The sequence below is a fragment of the Homarus americanus genome, unplaced genomic scaffold (assembly GCF_018991925.1).
Source record: "Homarus americanus isolate GMGI-L3 unplaced genomic scaffold, GMGI_Hamer_2.0 scaffold46974, whole genome shotgun sequence".
NCBI lineage: Eukaryota > Metazoa > Arthropoda > Malacostraca > Decapoda > Nephropidae > Homarus > Homarus americanus.
Window position 1 is genome coordinate 544,956 of NW_024728799.1, and position 17,781 is coordinate 562,736.

The window sequence follows — 17,781 nt, forward strand, 5'->3', positions numbered from 1 at the left end:
ATTAAGAATAAGTTGTTATTGAATAAAATATAAATAAATAAATATATGAGTAATTCGAGAAAAAAAAACCAGATAAATATATGAAAAAAAAACTTCCTTGATTTCTTCTGCTTCCTTTTATTATTATTATTATAATTATTATTATTATTATTAAAGCTTTGTGCTTGTATACCCTGACTAGACCAGCAGACAATGGTGTGTGTGTCTTTGAGAGATTACCAGACTATACTTAAGATATTTTACCGTCCAACAGTATGTATTAAGAGTGATATTTATAATCAGCTGAACATTAGGGATTCCTGAAGCTATTGAGATATATTTCGTAAGTTGCCATTGTGCTGAGGGATTATAAATAAGGTGAACAAAGGAAGTTTATTTGAGGAGTGAAAGATATAGAGGTACAGGATGTCAGAAAAATGGATACATAATGTTTTATAGGTATTGGTGGTGGTAGAATGGCTATTATTGACCACTGACACGTTATTTGTTTGTTATTTATATTCTTACTATATTTTTATCATCGAGTCTTGATATGATAATCATTTGGTAATTATTGACTACTGACCCGCCACTGATTTTTTATTGAAAACTGTTATAAAAACGCTGCAATATCACTTGTGTTTTATAGTGGACACTTGTAATTTGTGCAAATGTGCTAAAAAGTGGTTATTTCTAAATTAAATGTAACCTAACCTTAGTTGATATGAATAACAACTGGCAGAAGCATTGTTAGAAGACCTCACCAACTTAACCAAACAGACCTACCTAATCTTACCTGACTTAAGTTTTTTGTGGACTTGAGAGCAGCCACCCATACCGAACGGCTCATAAACATACGCTGAGCATCGGCGTTGATCCGGCCCGGGCGGCGGAGTGTTTTGAAATACGTCAATATGATTGACTGTCTACATCCTGGGATGAGACATCACCGTCGCATTACTGACGAGATGACAAAGTACCGCGTGCCTAGGCGCCTAATTGTCTACCAACCGCAGCACAAGAAATTATTATCGTCTTAGAACTCACTGATGAAAATATATTAAGAAATAAACATCAAAACAAATAATGCGTCGGTGGGTCAGTCATCAATGTTAACCAATAAATTTTTGGGAAATTGCTTCCTTTGGTAGATAATTAGGCGACGAGGGGCGAACTACTTTGTCTTTCTGTTTAATATGCTGGGGGGGGGGTAGAGCCTTACCGCTAGGTAAGGTTAGGTAGGTGTCTTTGGTTAGGTTGGTGATGTCTTCTAACTGCCTCTGCCACTTGTTTTTCTTATCAACTAAGGTTAGGTTATGTTTAATTTAGAAATAAGCAGTTTTTAACTAATTTTCTAAACTACAACAGTGTCCATTATAATACACTGAACTTGCAGCATTTTAAAATTCGTTTTCTGTGAAAAATCGGCGGCGGGTCAGTTGTCAATAACTACCGAAGAAAGTATTTTTCACTTGATCGTAGACATCACGTACCATAAATTATGTTCACTACCTCCAGTGCCCTGCCAGTTCATATCCCTAATCCTTTTAAAGTTTGTTATTAGATACTCTGGGCATACAGTAGTCCTTTGAAAATTCTATAAGCATGATTCAGCCTCAGTTGCTTTACTCTATCCACCACACTTAGCATATTCAGTAATTGAAGGACTTCGTGACCAATGTGATTTCTTGTTTTCACTTCAAGAATGAACTTCTTCACCTTGTTTTGAATAAATTGTAGCTTGAATTTTAGCTCCTGTGTTAAGGGCTCTGCTCTATGATGAGCAGGAATAGTCCAAGTGACAGTGTAACGGCGCCAAGCAAAGGGTTCTCCGGGCCGCAGCTGAGAGGCATTTAATATTTCCTTCAAAAAATTTATCCTGGCATTACTTTTATTTACTATAATATCTATGATTAATTCACCAGATAAACAAGAGTTAAGAGTTAGCCCAAGGTATTTCACTGAGGCAACAGTTAAGATGGGTTCATTCCCACGTAGTACTGTACAATGATTTCATTTGCTTGTTTTAGTTTTCTTTTTAATCCTTATAATATGTCTTCTGGCTTTCTAAGATGGAGGGATAATTTTTTGTCTATAAGCCACTGTTTGCATGACTCCAATTCAGATGATAACTCTTAAGCTATATCATTTGGATCTTTATCTGACTCTTTAATCTAATTAGCCTTTTTTAAATCATTAATAATTTATTTGGGTTTGCAATCTATTGTAAAATGATAACACATCATAAATATTAACGTATTACAGCACATTTCCATAACATAAGAGTAAATCAGAATCTCGAAGGTGTGTTTCTGGGGGAGGGGGTGGCAGAAAGTATAGTACAGGTATGGTATATGAAGAACTGATGGTAATATTGATGTAGTCAGTGGCTATTGTGTTGTAAGTTATTGAGTGCAATTCAATTAAAACTTTTCTCAAGATTTGCAGACACGCCTTGGCTTCTCAAGCAGTTTTGGCCAGATTGTGTCCAACTCCAAGATCTCTACTAAAGTGCATTCACATGGGGACTCAAGAAAGTATCTCTAACTTTTACAAACTAACCCCAATTCAGCTTGGCTGTGAAGTCAGAGGGATCGACTTGAAGAAAGATGTACCAAAGGAAGGTAAAACTTAACTGGAGAGGGACTGTCTCATCTTATAAGTTGTGTTTTGTAGTGAGGTTTACTAGCCACTAGGAAAACTTGACTTGTTTTTCTTCTTATTATTATTATTAAATTTACCTCTTTGATGTCAGAAGAAAAGATAGAGCTCATTTAATGCCCCATTACTACTGATGAGATTGTCCATCTTGGATCCAGTGCTAGTGCAGGAGGAGACGAGTAGCTACCCAGAGAAGATCTTCATGTACAGTACAGTTGTCACATTGTACAACACCCTTCTTATGTCTGATCCGGAATCAAGCGTGTAATATGATGGATGATGTGTGGTGTTTTGTAGTTCATCTAAAATAACACAAAACAATAGTGTAAAAACAAATTAAGGTGGCATGTAATTAGCATTGTAAAACATTTAAATTTTCTAAGAGTGATAGGTTCTTAATAAGCATGTTCAGGAGTTCAGTACCTACATGTATACTGTGCTGTACAGTATAGTTCTGTATTAAGATTTTGAAGAAAGTCAAAATTTTCAATATTACGGCTGAAACAGTAAGGCTTATGCTTCAGTAATTGTTGGGTCGAAAAACGCTTTCCCTCGAAATTGGAAATTAATGCGTTTATTTATGGGAACCAAAAACACCGCACTTCCTTGTGGGCTCCCAGATCAATTTTACAATCTCTTAACTTCAACTATTCGGTAAGCTCCGACTTATTTTTGTTTAGTAAGAGTCAGTATCACTGTATAATTATAATGTAATAGATTATGAGCCACACCTCCCCTATACTGCCCTTTAATGTGGTTACTTAATTCTAGGGGTACTTAACTTACGTCTTAACTTAAGGTCGCTGCCGCCGGACCACAGGACAGTATGTGTAGTTTTTTTTTTTTTTTTAGGTAGCTGGCAGAGCAATCCAGGCTCTGTGAGTTCATGTTTTTCATTGATCAAGTTGAGAGTGGAAGAAAGGGTGAAACACCAACCAAGAATTTAACTAATTTATTTCTTAATATAAATATATTTCATTCAGTCACAATACAAAAATAGTTGACCTACACCAAGCAATTATTAAGGTCACTGCACTACACAACATAACCCGACCTCCTCCAAATAATTAATTAAGTTCTTCTCTCTTCATACAAAATCATTTACCTCCTTACCTAGGTCATTCCTTGCTACCATATCACCCCAAAGTACTCAATAGCACCAACATACTCGATAGCACCTTAATACTGTACACTCAATACATACAGGTACTGCAGCTTATTCTTAGCACCAAGGTACACTTGATGGGTATTCATTTCACACACTACTCCTGTTAGGTAGATGGGATCCTTCCAAGGCATTCATACCAGGACTGTTTCTGCATCCGGTATCATTAGGTCACTCAAAGCGGCGACCACATGCACCTCAAATAGCACCATCATTTCTACCTATCCCGGGTGTTGATGTGGTATTCATAGTGGAGGTTGCATAGTGGCCATAAGCATTACCCACAACACCAGATGGGTTCCTCAAAGTAGAGCAGTGGTTGCTGGGCCAAGCATTTCCTCCAAGACCTCACTGGTCTCCCTCTGCTCACAGGCGTGTACACATGTGTATGAGATGCAGAGCATCACTGAGTGTAGACAAATGCATTTACTGGCCTGATGGGCTTTTGTATTCACAAACTACATTACAAAATCTATTAATTAATTTATTATATTAACAATAACATTAGGCAAGGCTTTGAAATGTATATAAACTGCTAGATATGCCTCTTTAAGAACTCTTATGTAGCCCCAGCTGTAGTGCACTGACCTGTGTGTAAGAAATGTGGAGCCTCACTGAGGACGATGGCCCGTGCCACACACTGAATAGTCCTAAGGGTGCCAATGCTTAAATTTTCACCATGCCTTTATTCTTGCCCCCCACACATACACGTTCTTATATATTATGACTTTATACCTTATAGTCACTAACCATAATTCTAAATTACATTCCACATTAAGTGTCTGGTTTGTTAGGTTCCGGGTAAATTACTTTGGCTCTCTCATTACCCCGAAACTGTAGCCGTAGGCGGTCCTGGTGCCAAACAGACAAAGGCCTTGTTTCCTGGCTTGAGTCTATCTCCTTCAAGTTATTCTGTATGTATGCGTCATTTGCCACACTTTGCAATTGTTTAACACGTTCATAAGATTCTCAAATTATTACTCTGTTCGTGGCTATTCGTCACATGGGGTAATGATGTGTATTACGCTCACACCGAGGTACATAAGATATTTTCCTTGGAGTATTGTTTATGGGTCAATTCCATCACCTCACATATGTCTGATACCTTTATTTTTTTCCCAGATCATTGTTCTCATATATTTTCATCTGATACTTGAGGTAACTGTTTACTAATTGTACACAGACGTAAATACTATAACCTTCAGACACGGTCACACTTATTCACTATTGGTACACTAGTCCGTATCAATTGGGCCTTCCGAATCATCATAGAGATACCTTGAGTTCTCCTTTAATACTGTACTATCAGTACACATACCTAAGATTATATGCACGGACACTGGTATAATTCGTATAAAACAACATACAGCATACGAATTACCCCTTCCAACACTTTACTGTTTTCAGTGACACTCTACTAGTGCAGTGAGTTTGAATGTTGTGCAGCTGTAATATTATAGAGACCAGTACTAATGTATGCCGTACACCCCATCCATCTACAGGAGATATGCAATATTGTTAAAGAGAAGATCGTTTTTCATGATCATAGTAAAGTACTGTACGGGATGTGCCGTTTAGTGATTGGGATGCGTTCCTAAAAAACATCGCTGAGTGATCAGAAATGAGAAATAATATCTTAAACAAGGGATAACGAGGAATAATATCCATGGAGATGGCACATAATTGTGTAGCTGAGTCGCCGACTGACCGACTCGCAACCCAGTATCATTTAGAGTGGGTGAGGCTGAACTGTGAGATATGTTATTATTGTTCAACTTTGAATTTCTGGTAGATATATTGTACGTAATTTTCTTAATTTTCTTGTACTCTGTTACATGCACACGCATTTCTTCATACAGAATGTGCAAACAAAATAAAGAATAATTATAATAAGATCAAAAACACAAAGGGAATACTGTAATGTACAGTAAACAGTTCTTACCTGGTCCGCAGTTAGCCGACAAGAGCGGAGGGGGAAGAAGGAGCAATCATTTTAATACACAATATCACAATAGCACAAGGTAATGAACAATCTGTACAATACTCAATAACACGCCAAAGTCGCAACAATAACAGTGATGCACACCAATCAATAGTATACAGAGCAATATAGTAAAGCCCAAATCATACTGGTCAAAGGCAGGCGGCGAGCACTAGTGTAGTAACGGCCTGGGTTAGTAAGTGGTGCACCAGTAACATACCCCTACAATACGTGATTTCTTTATAATAAACTTTGATATGTACCTTCTCTGGTTACCAAAATATTTATTTTTGCTTTTTGCTGGAATAGCTAGACCAGTGGTTCTCAACCTTGTTTGCCCCATGCACCCCTTTCACCATATGTCAGAATGTCATTCCCCCCTCCTTTCCAAGATTGTCTGCCTCAAAAAGTGCATTCCAAATAATATGCATATAATACTGAAAATCCTTTATTTTTTCCATATTAGTACAATTCCCCTGAAAACCTGAAATTCCCCCCTGGGGGGAATTCCCCCCTGGTTGAGAACCCCTGAGCTAGACAGTGACTTCTAAAATTCAGGCTGGTTGATTCATAGGTAGTGTCTTTTATAGTGGCTCCCTTTCCAAGTGGTATTGTGTTGCCCTTGAAAATACAATATTGCCACGATATACTGTATCACACTGCATTATTTTACACCACTTTATTTTGTTAGTTACACTTATTTTTATATTAGACTTGATTATATAATACTAGAGAGGTAGGTGAATAGAAAAATGGAATTCAAACAAAATTTTTTTTATTAATTTGCATGTGGCAATTCTAAATACAGCACTGTAGAATCTGAATCAGAGACACAAACCTCTGCTCCACAGCAAACATGCCACAGTGAGTTTCTGACATCACTTACATAAAATAACTTCCATTTACATAATTCTCTACTTATTTTACTATTTATTGTACTCAAATATGAAGATATTATTCCTTCAGGTAATTTTTAGGAATCGGCACTTGACATACGTTATCGGGTAAGGTGGTGATGGTGGTGGCAGAGGCAGACAGGACACACACACACCCTCCCTCCCTCCCTCCTTCCTTTCGTCCCACCTGTGCCTCGCCACTACACTGTGAATTCTCCTCTGCTGCCTGCCTGCTCACCAACAGAATCCCAATTTTTTCGACTTCCCTCCATAATTTTTTCCTGTGAGTTGAAGATCGCTAAACCGAACAATTGCAGATCGTTAAATAACCATGAGTGTTAGAAATTTTCAATTGCTTAATGGGGCTTCCTTGTACTGTAATGTGTTGGGTACAGTATTTCAAAGACAAATTTCATATTTTTATTGATCATTTCATCACTTGTCAGCTCAGTAGCCATTTATGTGGGTTGGTCAGCTCATTGTTATGACCTTTTTTGTCCAGTAGACTATCTGTACAGAAGGAAGCAGATTACCTGGAGAAAGCCTGCGATTTTTCCTAGGGCCACACTGGATAACTCACTTCTGTCTTGTCTAGGGATTGAACCCAGGACACATTAGTGAGAGATACTTTCATTACTGGATTACCATCATCTGTATTCATCTTTTTGGGTGCTTTAATCTTTGTTTATCAAGTAGTATTTGCACTGCTCAGTATTGTATGTAGGATTGAATACATTTACACTCGAAGGCAGTTGTTACCATTACTGTAGCTACAGTACTTGAGTTTTTTTCTCGCTCAAGATTGTCTTTAATGATTTTAACTGAAATCCTGCAGAATCCAGTGTTTATGACCTACTTTGTTGTAATATGTATTTTATTTAATGACAGTTATTGCAGCCATCAAAGAAGATGTGACCAAACATCGCATTCTGATTTTTAAGGTAAGTCTAAGAATTTATGTGATGTACAGTATCAGCAATTTATTCTGAAGTCACAGACTATAACTAAGCTTAGATAAATGACTTACAGTAACAGTATCTTTATGCCCACCTTAGATTTTGGGCTTTGAAATTTAGGAAAACTGAGGCAAGACTCTGAAGATTGGCACTACATAACAGACATAGCCAAAATACACAGTACAGTACTGTACTATGACTGTGACAGGCCAAGCACTTGTTTTGCAAAAGTGAGAACACTGTATATAAAGGCAAACCCTTGAACATTTTAAATCTGGTTTAGCAAGTTTTTCTTCTTTACTTTGAATAGGACCAAGGTGTGGTTAGTGGGGAGAGACATGTGGAGATTGCAAAGTGGTTTGCTGAACCAGAATCCACCTTTTATAAACACCCACGATCACCTCACCCAGATGTGTTTAGAGTGTCTAATGACCGCACGGAAGGCTGTACAAGTGAGTTAATTAGATATAGATAATGTGACATTTTATTTGTATTTGTATAATTAAGAAAAAAATCAATTGATTAATCAGATCTTTGTAATTGCAGTATACAGGTATGTTGAAGCTGCAGTTCCACTCAATGGTAAGATTAGTACACTTGTGTACTATATTATCAAATACAGGTATGGGACTGTTTATCCAGTGTCCTGGTAACCAGAATGCTCTAAAAACTGGTATGTTGTGGAATGAATTACTTAAAATGAGTACCAAGTAATTCCCAGGCCGAGCGGGGAGATTTCCAACCATTCCCCACCAGTGAGCTAGATGTTATGTTATGGTTATTTATAAACTTGTAATTTTGGGTGGATAATTTAATTTTTTTTATTTTACTCAGAACATACATAATCCTCCATGCAGAAAGTGAAAAAAAAAATGAAATAAAAATACAGTACTGATAATTATCATAAGCAGGGTGTCTGCTGGTCTGGAAAACTTGGAAAAGGCAGGGAATTTTATTTGGGGCTGGAAAAGCCAGGGAACTTTACAAATAAACCTGGAATTTTATTTGAATTCAGTTCAACTTCAATTTTTTTTATTTTGACAGTATACTATATAATAGGTAAATAATTAACTTTTAGGAACAAATTCCAGTAAATAGTCCACTCCAATAACTGAATTGCTTGTTTACTTATTATATTTCATGTTAGTGATCAAATAACCAAATATTACAGGTTATACCTACTAATTCTGCAGTGAGTATTGTCTAGAGATGAATTGTTCTTATAGTTAAGTGACTTTATTGAAGTGGATTATTCCACGTGGTATTCATGAGTCATACAGGTGGGTCAGGAATGTGATTTATCAGTTTATGCCAGATTTCCGGCTCTTTTGGAACGCCCAGGTCGACTCACGTGAATCGCACAAATCCGGGGGGAAAAATATGGAGGGTGGGCTCAAGGTCTTTGCCAGTGTTCATCACTAGGCTTGGGGGTGGTTGCAAAAGGGTCTTCAATTTCTTGATTAATATCATTTATGTTATCTTTAAATTTCCCAACAGTATACTGTATACATATTTTTGAAAACCTCTAATTTTGTTATTATATTGTAATAAATACGAATTAATGTACGTACAGTACCTGGAATTTTTCAAATTTACACCTGGAGACGCCAGGGAATTTTGTTTTGTCTGGCCAGTAGACACCCTGATAAGGTACTGAATAGAGTTTAAATATCTACAGTTTTCCTCCGTGAATCCAAATGGCAAGTGTATGGAGATGTCAGAGGGTATGTTGCAGGTAGCACTGTTGCTAGAGAAGGCAACTAGGCAGTGTCCCAGCTGGGCTGCTATACTGCCCATTCTGGGGTCACTAATCCTAAGGGGATAACTTAAATCTACTCTTAATTTTAAGGTCGCTGCCACCAGACCCCCTGGACAGTATGTAGCTTGTTTAGGTAGCTGACAGAGCAAGCCAGGCATTGGGTCGGGTTTTTCATTGACCAAATCAATAATGGAAGGAAGGGTGAAACATCATTCATGACTTAACTAATTTATTTCCTAATAAAAAATATTGCATTCAGTCACAATACAAAAAAAGTTGACCTTCATCCAAACAACTACTATTAAGGTCATTACACCTCACACCAATACACGGTCTTCTCTAAATGAACTAATTAAAATCTTCATTCTTCGTAATAAATCATTGACCTCCTTACCCAGGTCATTCTTTATACAATGACCCAAACATACTTTGTAGCACCAACATTTACAGCACCAAGGTACACGTGATTGGTACCCCGCTCACACACTACTCTTGCTAGGTAGATGGGATACTTCCCAGATAATCATACCAGGACTATTCCAGCGTCCAGTATCATGGGGTCGCTTAAGTGGCGACCTCGAAACATCTCGTATAAGACAATCATTGTCCCCTTTCCGGGATGTTGATATGTGGGATGTCCAGGGGCCTTAAGGGAGGTTGCATGGTGACCAGCAGCGTTCCCCACAGTAACACATGGGTGCCTCAAAGTAGGGCGATGGTGGCTGGGCCGAGCATTTCTCCGACGTCATTGGGCACTCTACCTACTCTCTCGGCGTGCACCTGATGCTTGGGTGAGAAGCGATGCCTGAACTGAGAATAATGCCTGAGGGGCTTTTATATCATCACACTTTATAACATTAGGCAAGGTTTTAAGAGGTATATAAACTGCAAGATAGGCCTCTATAAGTACGGTGGGGAACCCGATTTAAGTTATTCCCGTACGATTAGTGACCCCAGAATGGGCAGTATAAATTGGTCCTTCCCAATCATCATATAGACACCTTGAGTTCTCCTTAATACTATCAGTACATACACTTAATATTATATGCCCATATTGGTACAATTCATATAGAACAACATAAAGCAGGTGAGTTATCCCTTACAAAAGTTTCCCGTTTTCTGTGACTGTACAATCGCGGTGGATTTAAATGTTATGCAGCGTAATATGAATTGAAGAGATATTAAGGATGACCATGATGTGCGCAGTACACTGCATTGCTCACTGAGGTGGACGGTGTCCAAAATTGTGATGTACTGTAGTGTGACACTAACTTGTATCATTGATGCTCTTTTTATGCTTTCATGATTGATAATTCTATGCTTTTGTTTGCTGTTTATATAGCTACAATTTAAATTTTAATCTTAGCCCCTTTTAGGGTTGAATCTAGTGATGTGAACAGAGGCTTCACTGTCAATTACAGAGGATTTACTGTACATTTAGTACATTTTAGGCCTGGCACTCCGAACTCTGGAAAAAATCTCTTATCCAGTGAACCTCAATTCACAAATATGCCGGATAAATGATCCCATATCTGTACTATATAACTCAACCTGCCTGAAATGACTCATGACTATAGAAACGTTGAAGTCTCGGGTGTAAGGAGCAAGGTAAGCACTGACCTGTCATCAGCTGGGTTAATGCTTCTTACGATGCCTCGGCATCACATTCATTTCATCTTACATGTCTTAAATCTCAAGCTTAAAACCTTTAACTTTTTTTTTACATCTATGAGCCATACAGTATTAGACAAGTTGTAATAATAATTTTCTTTTCACTGTGACATTCTATTCTTGTATTACAGTACAGTACAGTATTGCGCTTTCAGATGTTGGTCGAACGGGATGGCACATTGATGGCAGTTTTCAAGAGGCACCATTTGCTTATGCCCTTTATCATATGGTAAGATTTCTTAATATGAAAGACAAGTAAATTATTTTTTAGTATTCCTCCATTGTTTGCTTGGGTTATAATATATGGTGAGCCTTTTGTTTTCTGGACAGTTTAAATGTTGTTGGTTTTTATGTCATGTTTTAGGAAGTAAACACATTATTCATTTTAATTGGAAGTTGTTTTTCTGTGCTCCAGATTTATTCCCTACCCAACCTGTGCAACATATCATACAATCTGTGTAAAGTTATTCTCTGGAAATTAACCAGTGTTTCCATTTGTTGTAAATTGCTAACTGTATATCCTCACTGTGTGCACATATCATATTGAACATTCTGTGCTTGAATTTCCCATTGGAAGTATTAAAGGTTTGTGCAGATGTGAACTTTTGAGTTGATACGAATATAGTCGACTTGACTTATTTGCTTAAAAAAGTCCTATTGGAAGCTTCTTCATTTCTTCACATATGCATCTTTGAGAGGATGATTTAAATTTATCAAGTGACTTTCACTCAGTACCAAAATCCTCCGCTATGTTGTAGGCTGACAGGTGGAAGCTACACCCAGGCATGTTCTGCTGCATGATGAGTTCTAATCTTGACCTCAAAAAGTTCCGTGTTACCTAGTCGTTAAGTCTGATTCCCGATAAATCTACTTACCGCACATTTATAGCACAGGACGTCAAAGAACAGTATTATAAATGCTGTCAACTTAATCTAGAAATGTTTTTCATTGTAAAGGGTTGTAGATATAGAAGTGTTAAGTATGGTGTTATAAATGCTGTAAACTAAAACAGTAAATACAAAGTAATGTATGATGTTGCTGAAGAAATGCTGTTAACTTAAAAATGTCAAGTTGGGTGTTTTCTCTCAGGTCAGCGTACCAACTAACGGCCCTACGATGTTCTGCCCACTGACGGAAATAATAGAAGAGTTGCCTCGAGACCAACGCATTCGATGGGAGCGATTGTATATGATTAGCGATCGCCGATCAGGTCCGATTCATCCGCTCATCTACACTCATCCACTGTCAAAGAAGAAGGTGAGACAGTTAATTCAGCAATCACACAGTTCCCTCAGTTGTTAAAGAGAAAATATCAGGTGAAGTCAGTTAAAAACCAGAATAAGATTTAGCATATAAAATTGGCTCACCTGCTGTACAAAACTTAATTGATAAAAGGTGGAAAAGGCCAATTAATTCTCCACTCTTTAGTTGAGGGTCTTATACTTACATCAGGGTATGTATAGCACTTGAGCATCTGTAAACCTGTCTTTGGTTGAAGCATAACCCTACTGTGCAGGTTCAAGGTTGGCAAATTTAAATCAATGGTTAAAAAAAATCTCCTTTTTTTGTCTTGGTTTTAATAAGTTTTGTAGTTTGTATCACTTACAGACAGTTTGAATGATTTATAGTGTATTTGGAAAAGCCATATGATGGGTAGACAGAAAAGCATTGTGGGAGGCATTACAAGTGTATGGGGTGGGAGGAAGGTTATTATGCAGTAAAAGCATTCTATTAGAACGGCCAGGCAACTGTAAGAGTAAATGGGAAAGAATGGGAAATTTTTTAAATGAATGTGGGTGTAAAGGCAGGGATGCATTATGTCCCCCTGGTTCTTCAGTACAGGTATGGATGTGAACTATTATACACTGGAGAAAGTGGTGATAATAACCTTTCTTTCAGAACTGTATACATCACAAATTCTGATTTTAAGGGAGCCAAGTTGCCACAGTTTAGTATAACTGGAGACTGCTTCTGTTTATAGTTGGGCTCTGAACCTCTGATTCTAATGTGTTTAGATCATGTATTATACGGATTTAGGGGAGCCAAGTTGCCACTGCCCATCTGTCTCTCTCTCCAACTGTTCTCAAATAAATTCTTTAAAACTTTCATCTGTAAAGCTAGAATAGTTTTTTCATCCATTAAGATGAACTTAAACATAGTTTTTGTCTTTAAGCGTGTAGGATGAGTTTGGTTGACTGATCAAAACTTGTGTTATTAAAATTTGGCCTTGGCACAGTGATTTTTTTTTAGATGGAAAAAGAGTATTGTACAGTATAAACGATTGCTAAATCATCCTGAAAGTAATATTTATGATTAATAGCATATTAAAAAGTTTTAATAGGGGCTATAAATACTTAAAACTTATTAAAACCAACATAATAGTATTAAAAACTTTATTTTTTATTTTTTTTAAACAATTTTTTTTTTTTTTTTTGCCAACCCTGGTACAGGCATTTCATGAATTCCACATGAACATGTATCATTACTCAACAAAGTGCTGGATGCCAACTCAAACTCTTTGTTAAAGGTTAAGGTTACAGTTGCAGGTTAAAGGTTTATTTGTCATCATATCTTTTACATACTGCTGTACCCTTGTCTACCCATTTGCTCCTTGGAAATTTCAAAGGTTCACATCCATACATAAGTTCTGCAACAAGATACTTTCACAGTCCACCCTAACTTGGTGTGGGGATCCTTGCCACTCTGATGTCTACATTGAACATTTGGGCAACAGTTTCGGGAGGTCATCCTCCAAGCAACAACCAAACTTTTATGGAATATTCACGAGTATTTTTGTAGGAAAATTATGACCAGAGATACGTCCCAGGAATGTAATCCCATTCATACCACTGAGTATAGGGTCAATTCTGTTTTTAGTATGAAGCAAGATGATTACATTATTAGATGTAAATGGCTTGATTAAGTACCAGGTAGTTTTAGATATATTTCTGGCCATAATTGTTCCTGTCCTTTCTACCTGAATTTTTACAACGTCTTGAGAATTAGAATGAAATTTTTGTGGCAGGTTTTGTGTTTCCACCTGGGCATGACCGAGGGGTTCGTATGGGACTACAAGACTCCACAGCAACGAGTCACCAGTGAGGAGGAAACTTATGCACTCCTACAGGAGATCCATCATGAGTTTATCAAGGACAACAAGGCTCGTCAGTATAGACACAATGTATGTAGATAATTTAATTTTCTGCAATTCTTTGTCCGGGCAGTAATTCTCCTGGGGACCTTTATTTGTATGCTTTATAGCAGGAATTTTTGCTGGTGTTTCTAAAGCCAGGCTGTTAGTATTAAGCATCATTTTTTATCCCTGTGTGGTCCAGTGCAATATGGCAGGTATCGAGAGCAAAGACAGACTCTTCCTTCATTCACTTGTGTTTCTTTACTCTGACCGCAATAATAGAACACATGTTACAAAATTTAAGATTAATATTTGGCACTGAGTCATTTGAGAGTCTGTTTGCTCATAATTTAGGTTGCCCTGTGTCACATCAGGAAAAGGCTGGCAAAAGCTTTAAAAATTCCAGGTTTACTAAAAAGTTAATTTGCCCCAGGTAAACCAAGAAGTTATTTTGTCCTAGGTAAAATAATAAGTTATTTTGTTTCAGGTAAACTAAGAAGAGTTTTTGTACTATACAGTCTATGCCGAGCATTTATATTGCCCCAGTTAAAGTAACAGGGGCTTTTATTCTTATTGTTTCTTGTTTCAGTGGAGTGTGGGTGATTTCATATTATCAGACAACCTGTCAGTGGCTCATGAAGCTGCTCCAGAGACTCAGTTGCCTCGGAGCCAAGTGGGACTGAGAGTACTACATCGTGTCACCACCCTTGGCTGCAGCCCTCCTGTCAAGGAGTATGACTATCGCAAGGAACTGGGGCTGTAATAATACAGCAATAAATCCCTATCTACTCCTCAGACTCACCAGTGGTTGAGCTACTAGCATGCCTGGCCATACTATAACATGATTTAATTTTTAGAAGCTTTCATGCAATAAAGATCTTCTTGATCAAGGCGTCAGTTATAGCGGCTCTCATGCAATGGGGACATCACACAACCTGCAGAACATGAGGGCAAGTTTGATCACATGAGGGATATTTTGTCATGTCATGAAAGGAACTCTTCACTTTTAATTATACAGTAAACCAGGTTGATGCCAGGTCATGGTGCTGCACATGATGATGCATTACAGTATAAGCTGACCTGACAGTCGCTTAATCTCCCTCAGTGTATTAGTACTGTACAGTATTCCAACCTCATTCAGTATAAATCTATTGGCTTAGCTTCTTGATAATGAATTTTTACTGATACTTTTATGTGTACACGACCTACAAACCAGTCTGGAAGAATACCTTAAAGTACTGCTATTTTTTAAATGACATTTTGTTGGTTATGTTCTGTACTGTACTGGCAAAATTTTAAGTTTACTTATTGCTTTTCCCATCTGAAAACCTCACATCACAATATAAGAGAGCCACTTAAGGTTAATCTTAGAACATAGGCTTGTGAATTTTTATCAGTTTTTCTCAAATCAGAGTTGCTGCTCTTCCTCATGTATGCCTGCAGGATTCTTAACATGAGAGGGAAGGAATTAGCACCTACTATTTATCATATTCCATTATCTCAATAGTGAGCTAGGGAGTCTGCTGGGAATGACCAACCCCTATCAGTAATAAAACTGCACCATAGACTGTGATCCCCATTAGCAACTGCATTCTAGAATCCAGGACTCAGATTTTCAAAGGTGTGAAAATGCATCTTATTGCTTCACTTGAACAGTAGCACAATGTTAGCTGTTAAAATGGCTTTCGACTGCTGTTGCAATCATACCACACTCAAAGTGTTCTATTTCTTCTAATTAAGGAGCGATAACAAACATACCCTGTACATCTGTGAGAACTTTGGGTCTTGAATCATGTTTAAGATTTACACCCGAAGAAGTTGAAGTTGTTGCTGTTGTTGATGATGATGTATGAGATAGACTCTAGAAGTACCACACTCACCAAGGTTGGAGAATACAATTAGTGTTTTTAGAAGGATCTTTCATAATTGTTCATCACTTCTGCAGAACATAATTTGTTGTCTGATGCTACCCATTCTGCCTTTCAACTTAGTACTGTACATGTATAACTAGTATATTCAAGTTCAAGTCTAGATTGAGTGAATACAAAATGAGTCTGGTAACAGGTAATGAAAATGTCTTTGAAGAGAATATGATGGGAAAAAATTCTATTGTTATACTGTATTTTCTTTTTAGGGTTTCACGTGACAAAATTACGTAAATATATTCACCATCAGTGTTGTGGGTTGGATCACCTTTGATGAAACTGACAAGTGGTACTTAAATTATATTGGCATTGACTGTACTAGGAATACCACTGGTTGTGAATGGTTGCACTTGAAAAATTACCAGTACTGTGTTATGTGTTCGAAGGAATTTTATATTATTTATGTGTGATTATGCCAACTGTGATATATTGTGATAGATGTTACAATTAATATGAAGGCAAAGTTTGTTTTACAGGTTTTATGTATGTTTAATTAATTCAATGTGTACAATGCACAAGTCTGCATACCTGGGTGCTGCTTTCTAATGGGCAGAAGATGTGGTTAGTAGAGAAAGGGAATCCCATCCTCCTGCCTACTTCCTGTTCTGATCCTTCCTGCTCTCCATCAGCCTCTACCTTTTCTCTTTACCTCTCTCTCCCATTGCATCTTCTTTCTCCCTCCTTCATCCTCCACCTTCTTTATCTACCCTCCATCAACCTCTACTTTCCCTCCAATTACTTCAACTCTTTCACCTCTTCCCTCCACCCTCTCTCTCTCTCTATTACCTTCCTTCCACTCTACCACCTCCTCTTCCTCCCTGTGTCTTCTCTCTCATAACCTCCTTTCCACTCTGACTATTTCCTTTCTCTTGATTTTCTTTTCCCTTGTTTTCTTCCAACTCTCCTTTTCTTCCTCTTTCCATCTTCAATTCACATTTTCACTCACTCTCTTCTTATTTCCTATAAACAAGAAAGCACAAGCAGAATAAAACCAAGTTACTGCTGTCCACTTAAGAAACCTGCCACCAGTTAAGGCACCAATACTGTAATATTGTCATCACCTAGGAGTCTAGACTTATTGTACCTGTAGTACTATACAGTATAATATCTAAATCTGTACTTGATCTTATATTTCTGAATAAATTTCCATTTAAAGCATCAACTTCATAATACTTGACAACTCGTAATTTGATATAACCTGGAATGGCAGTGAAATATTTAATTAAGTTATTTTATACATAATTCAATTGTACTCAAGTTATGATGACGCAATCTCGGAGTGGTGTTACGCGCCATACCCATACGGGATGCATGAATTTTCCAGAGTGTATTGCATTATTTTTATTATGATTTACTTACATGTATATTGTAAGCCTCGACCAGAGTAGAACATTCTAGAACTTCCCAGGCGTGTCTTGTTCTGACTTGTAATGGCTGGATGGTGCTACGATGTTCTAGGGGCATCTAATGAGGTATATATGCGGCAGTGAGCTGCCTAGGACAACTCAGTCGATCATTTCTGTCCAGAGAGTAAGGAACAAGCCGAGTGACGACTAAAGATAATTTTTGTGCAAGTATTGTGGAATTGTTGTGAGTATAGAGGGTATGAGTATGGATGTACAGTATAGAGGCTATGAGTATGGATGTACAGTATA

At 37.5% G+C, this 17,781-nt stretch overlaps 1 protein-coding gene across 3 annotated transcripts; it reads left to right on the forward strand.

The window, feature by feature from the left end:
* Positions 1-149: 149 nt before the first annotated feature.
* Positions 150-17,288, forward strand: LOC121866226 (alpha-ketoglutarate-dependent taurine dioxygenase-like). Of its 3 annotated transcripts, none has more exons than XM_042365836.1 (8): positions 150-252; positions 2,420-2,603; positions 7,571-7,623; positions 7,949-8,090; positions 11,224-11,297; positions 12,158-12,325; positions 14,094-14,249; positions 14,791-17,288. In XM_042365836.1, exons 1-8 carry the CDS (start codon positions 193-195, stop codon positions 14,962-14,964), a joined length of 1,011 nt encoding a protein of 336 aa, XP_042221770.1. In that variant the 5' UTR covers positions 150-192; the 3' UTR covers positions 14,965-17,288. The 3 variants fall into 3 exon arrangements, with proteins under 3 accessions (XP_042221770.1, XP_042221771.1, XP_042221773.1); XM_042365837.1 differs by having other exon boundaries at positions 165-322; XM_042365839.1 differs by having other exon boundaries at positions 166-322; positions 2,428-2,603.
* Positions 17,289-17,781: the final 493 nt, after the last annotated feature.

Coding starts and splice junctions, on each gene's coding strand:
- LOC121866226 (XM_042365836.1), top strand. CDS start 193: ATGGTGTGTGTGTCTTTGAGAGATTACCAGACTATACTTAAGATATTT. Junction 2,604..7,570: donor GAAAGATGTACCAAAGGAAG/GTAAAACTTAAC, acceptor ATTTAATGACAG/TTATTGCAGCCATCAAAGAA. Junction 8,091..11,223: donor CCGCACGGAAGGCTGTACAA/GTGAGTTAATTA, acceptor TTGCGCTTTCAG/ATGTTGGTCGAACGGGATGG.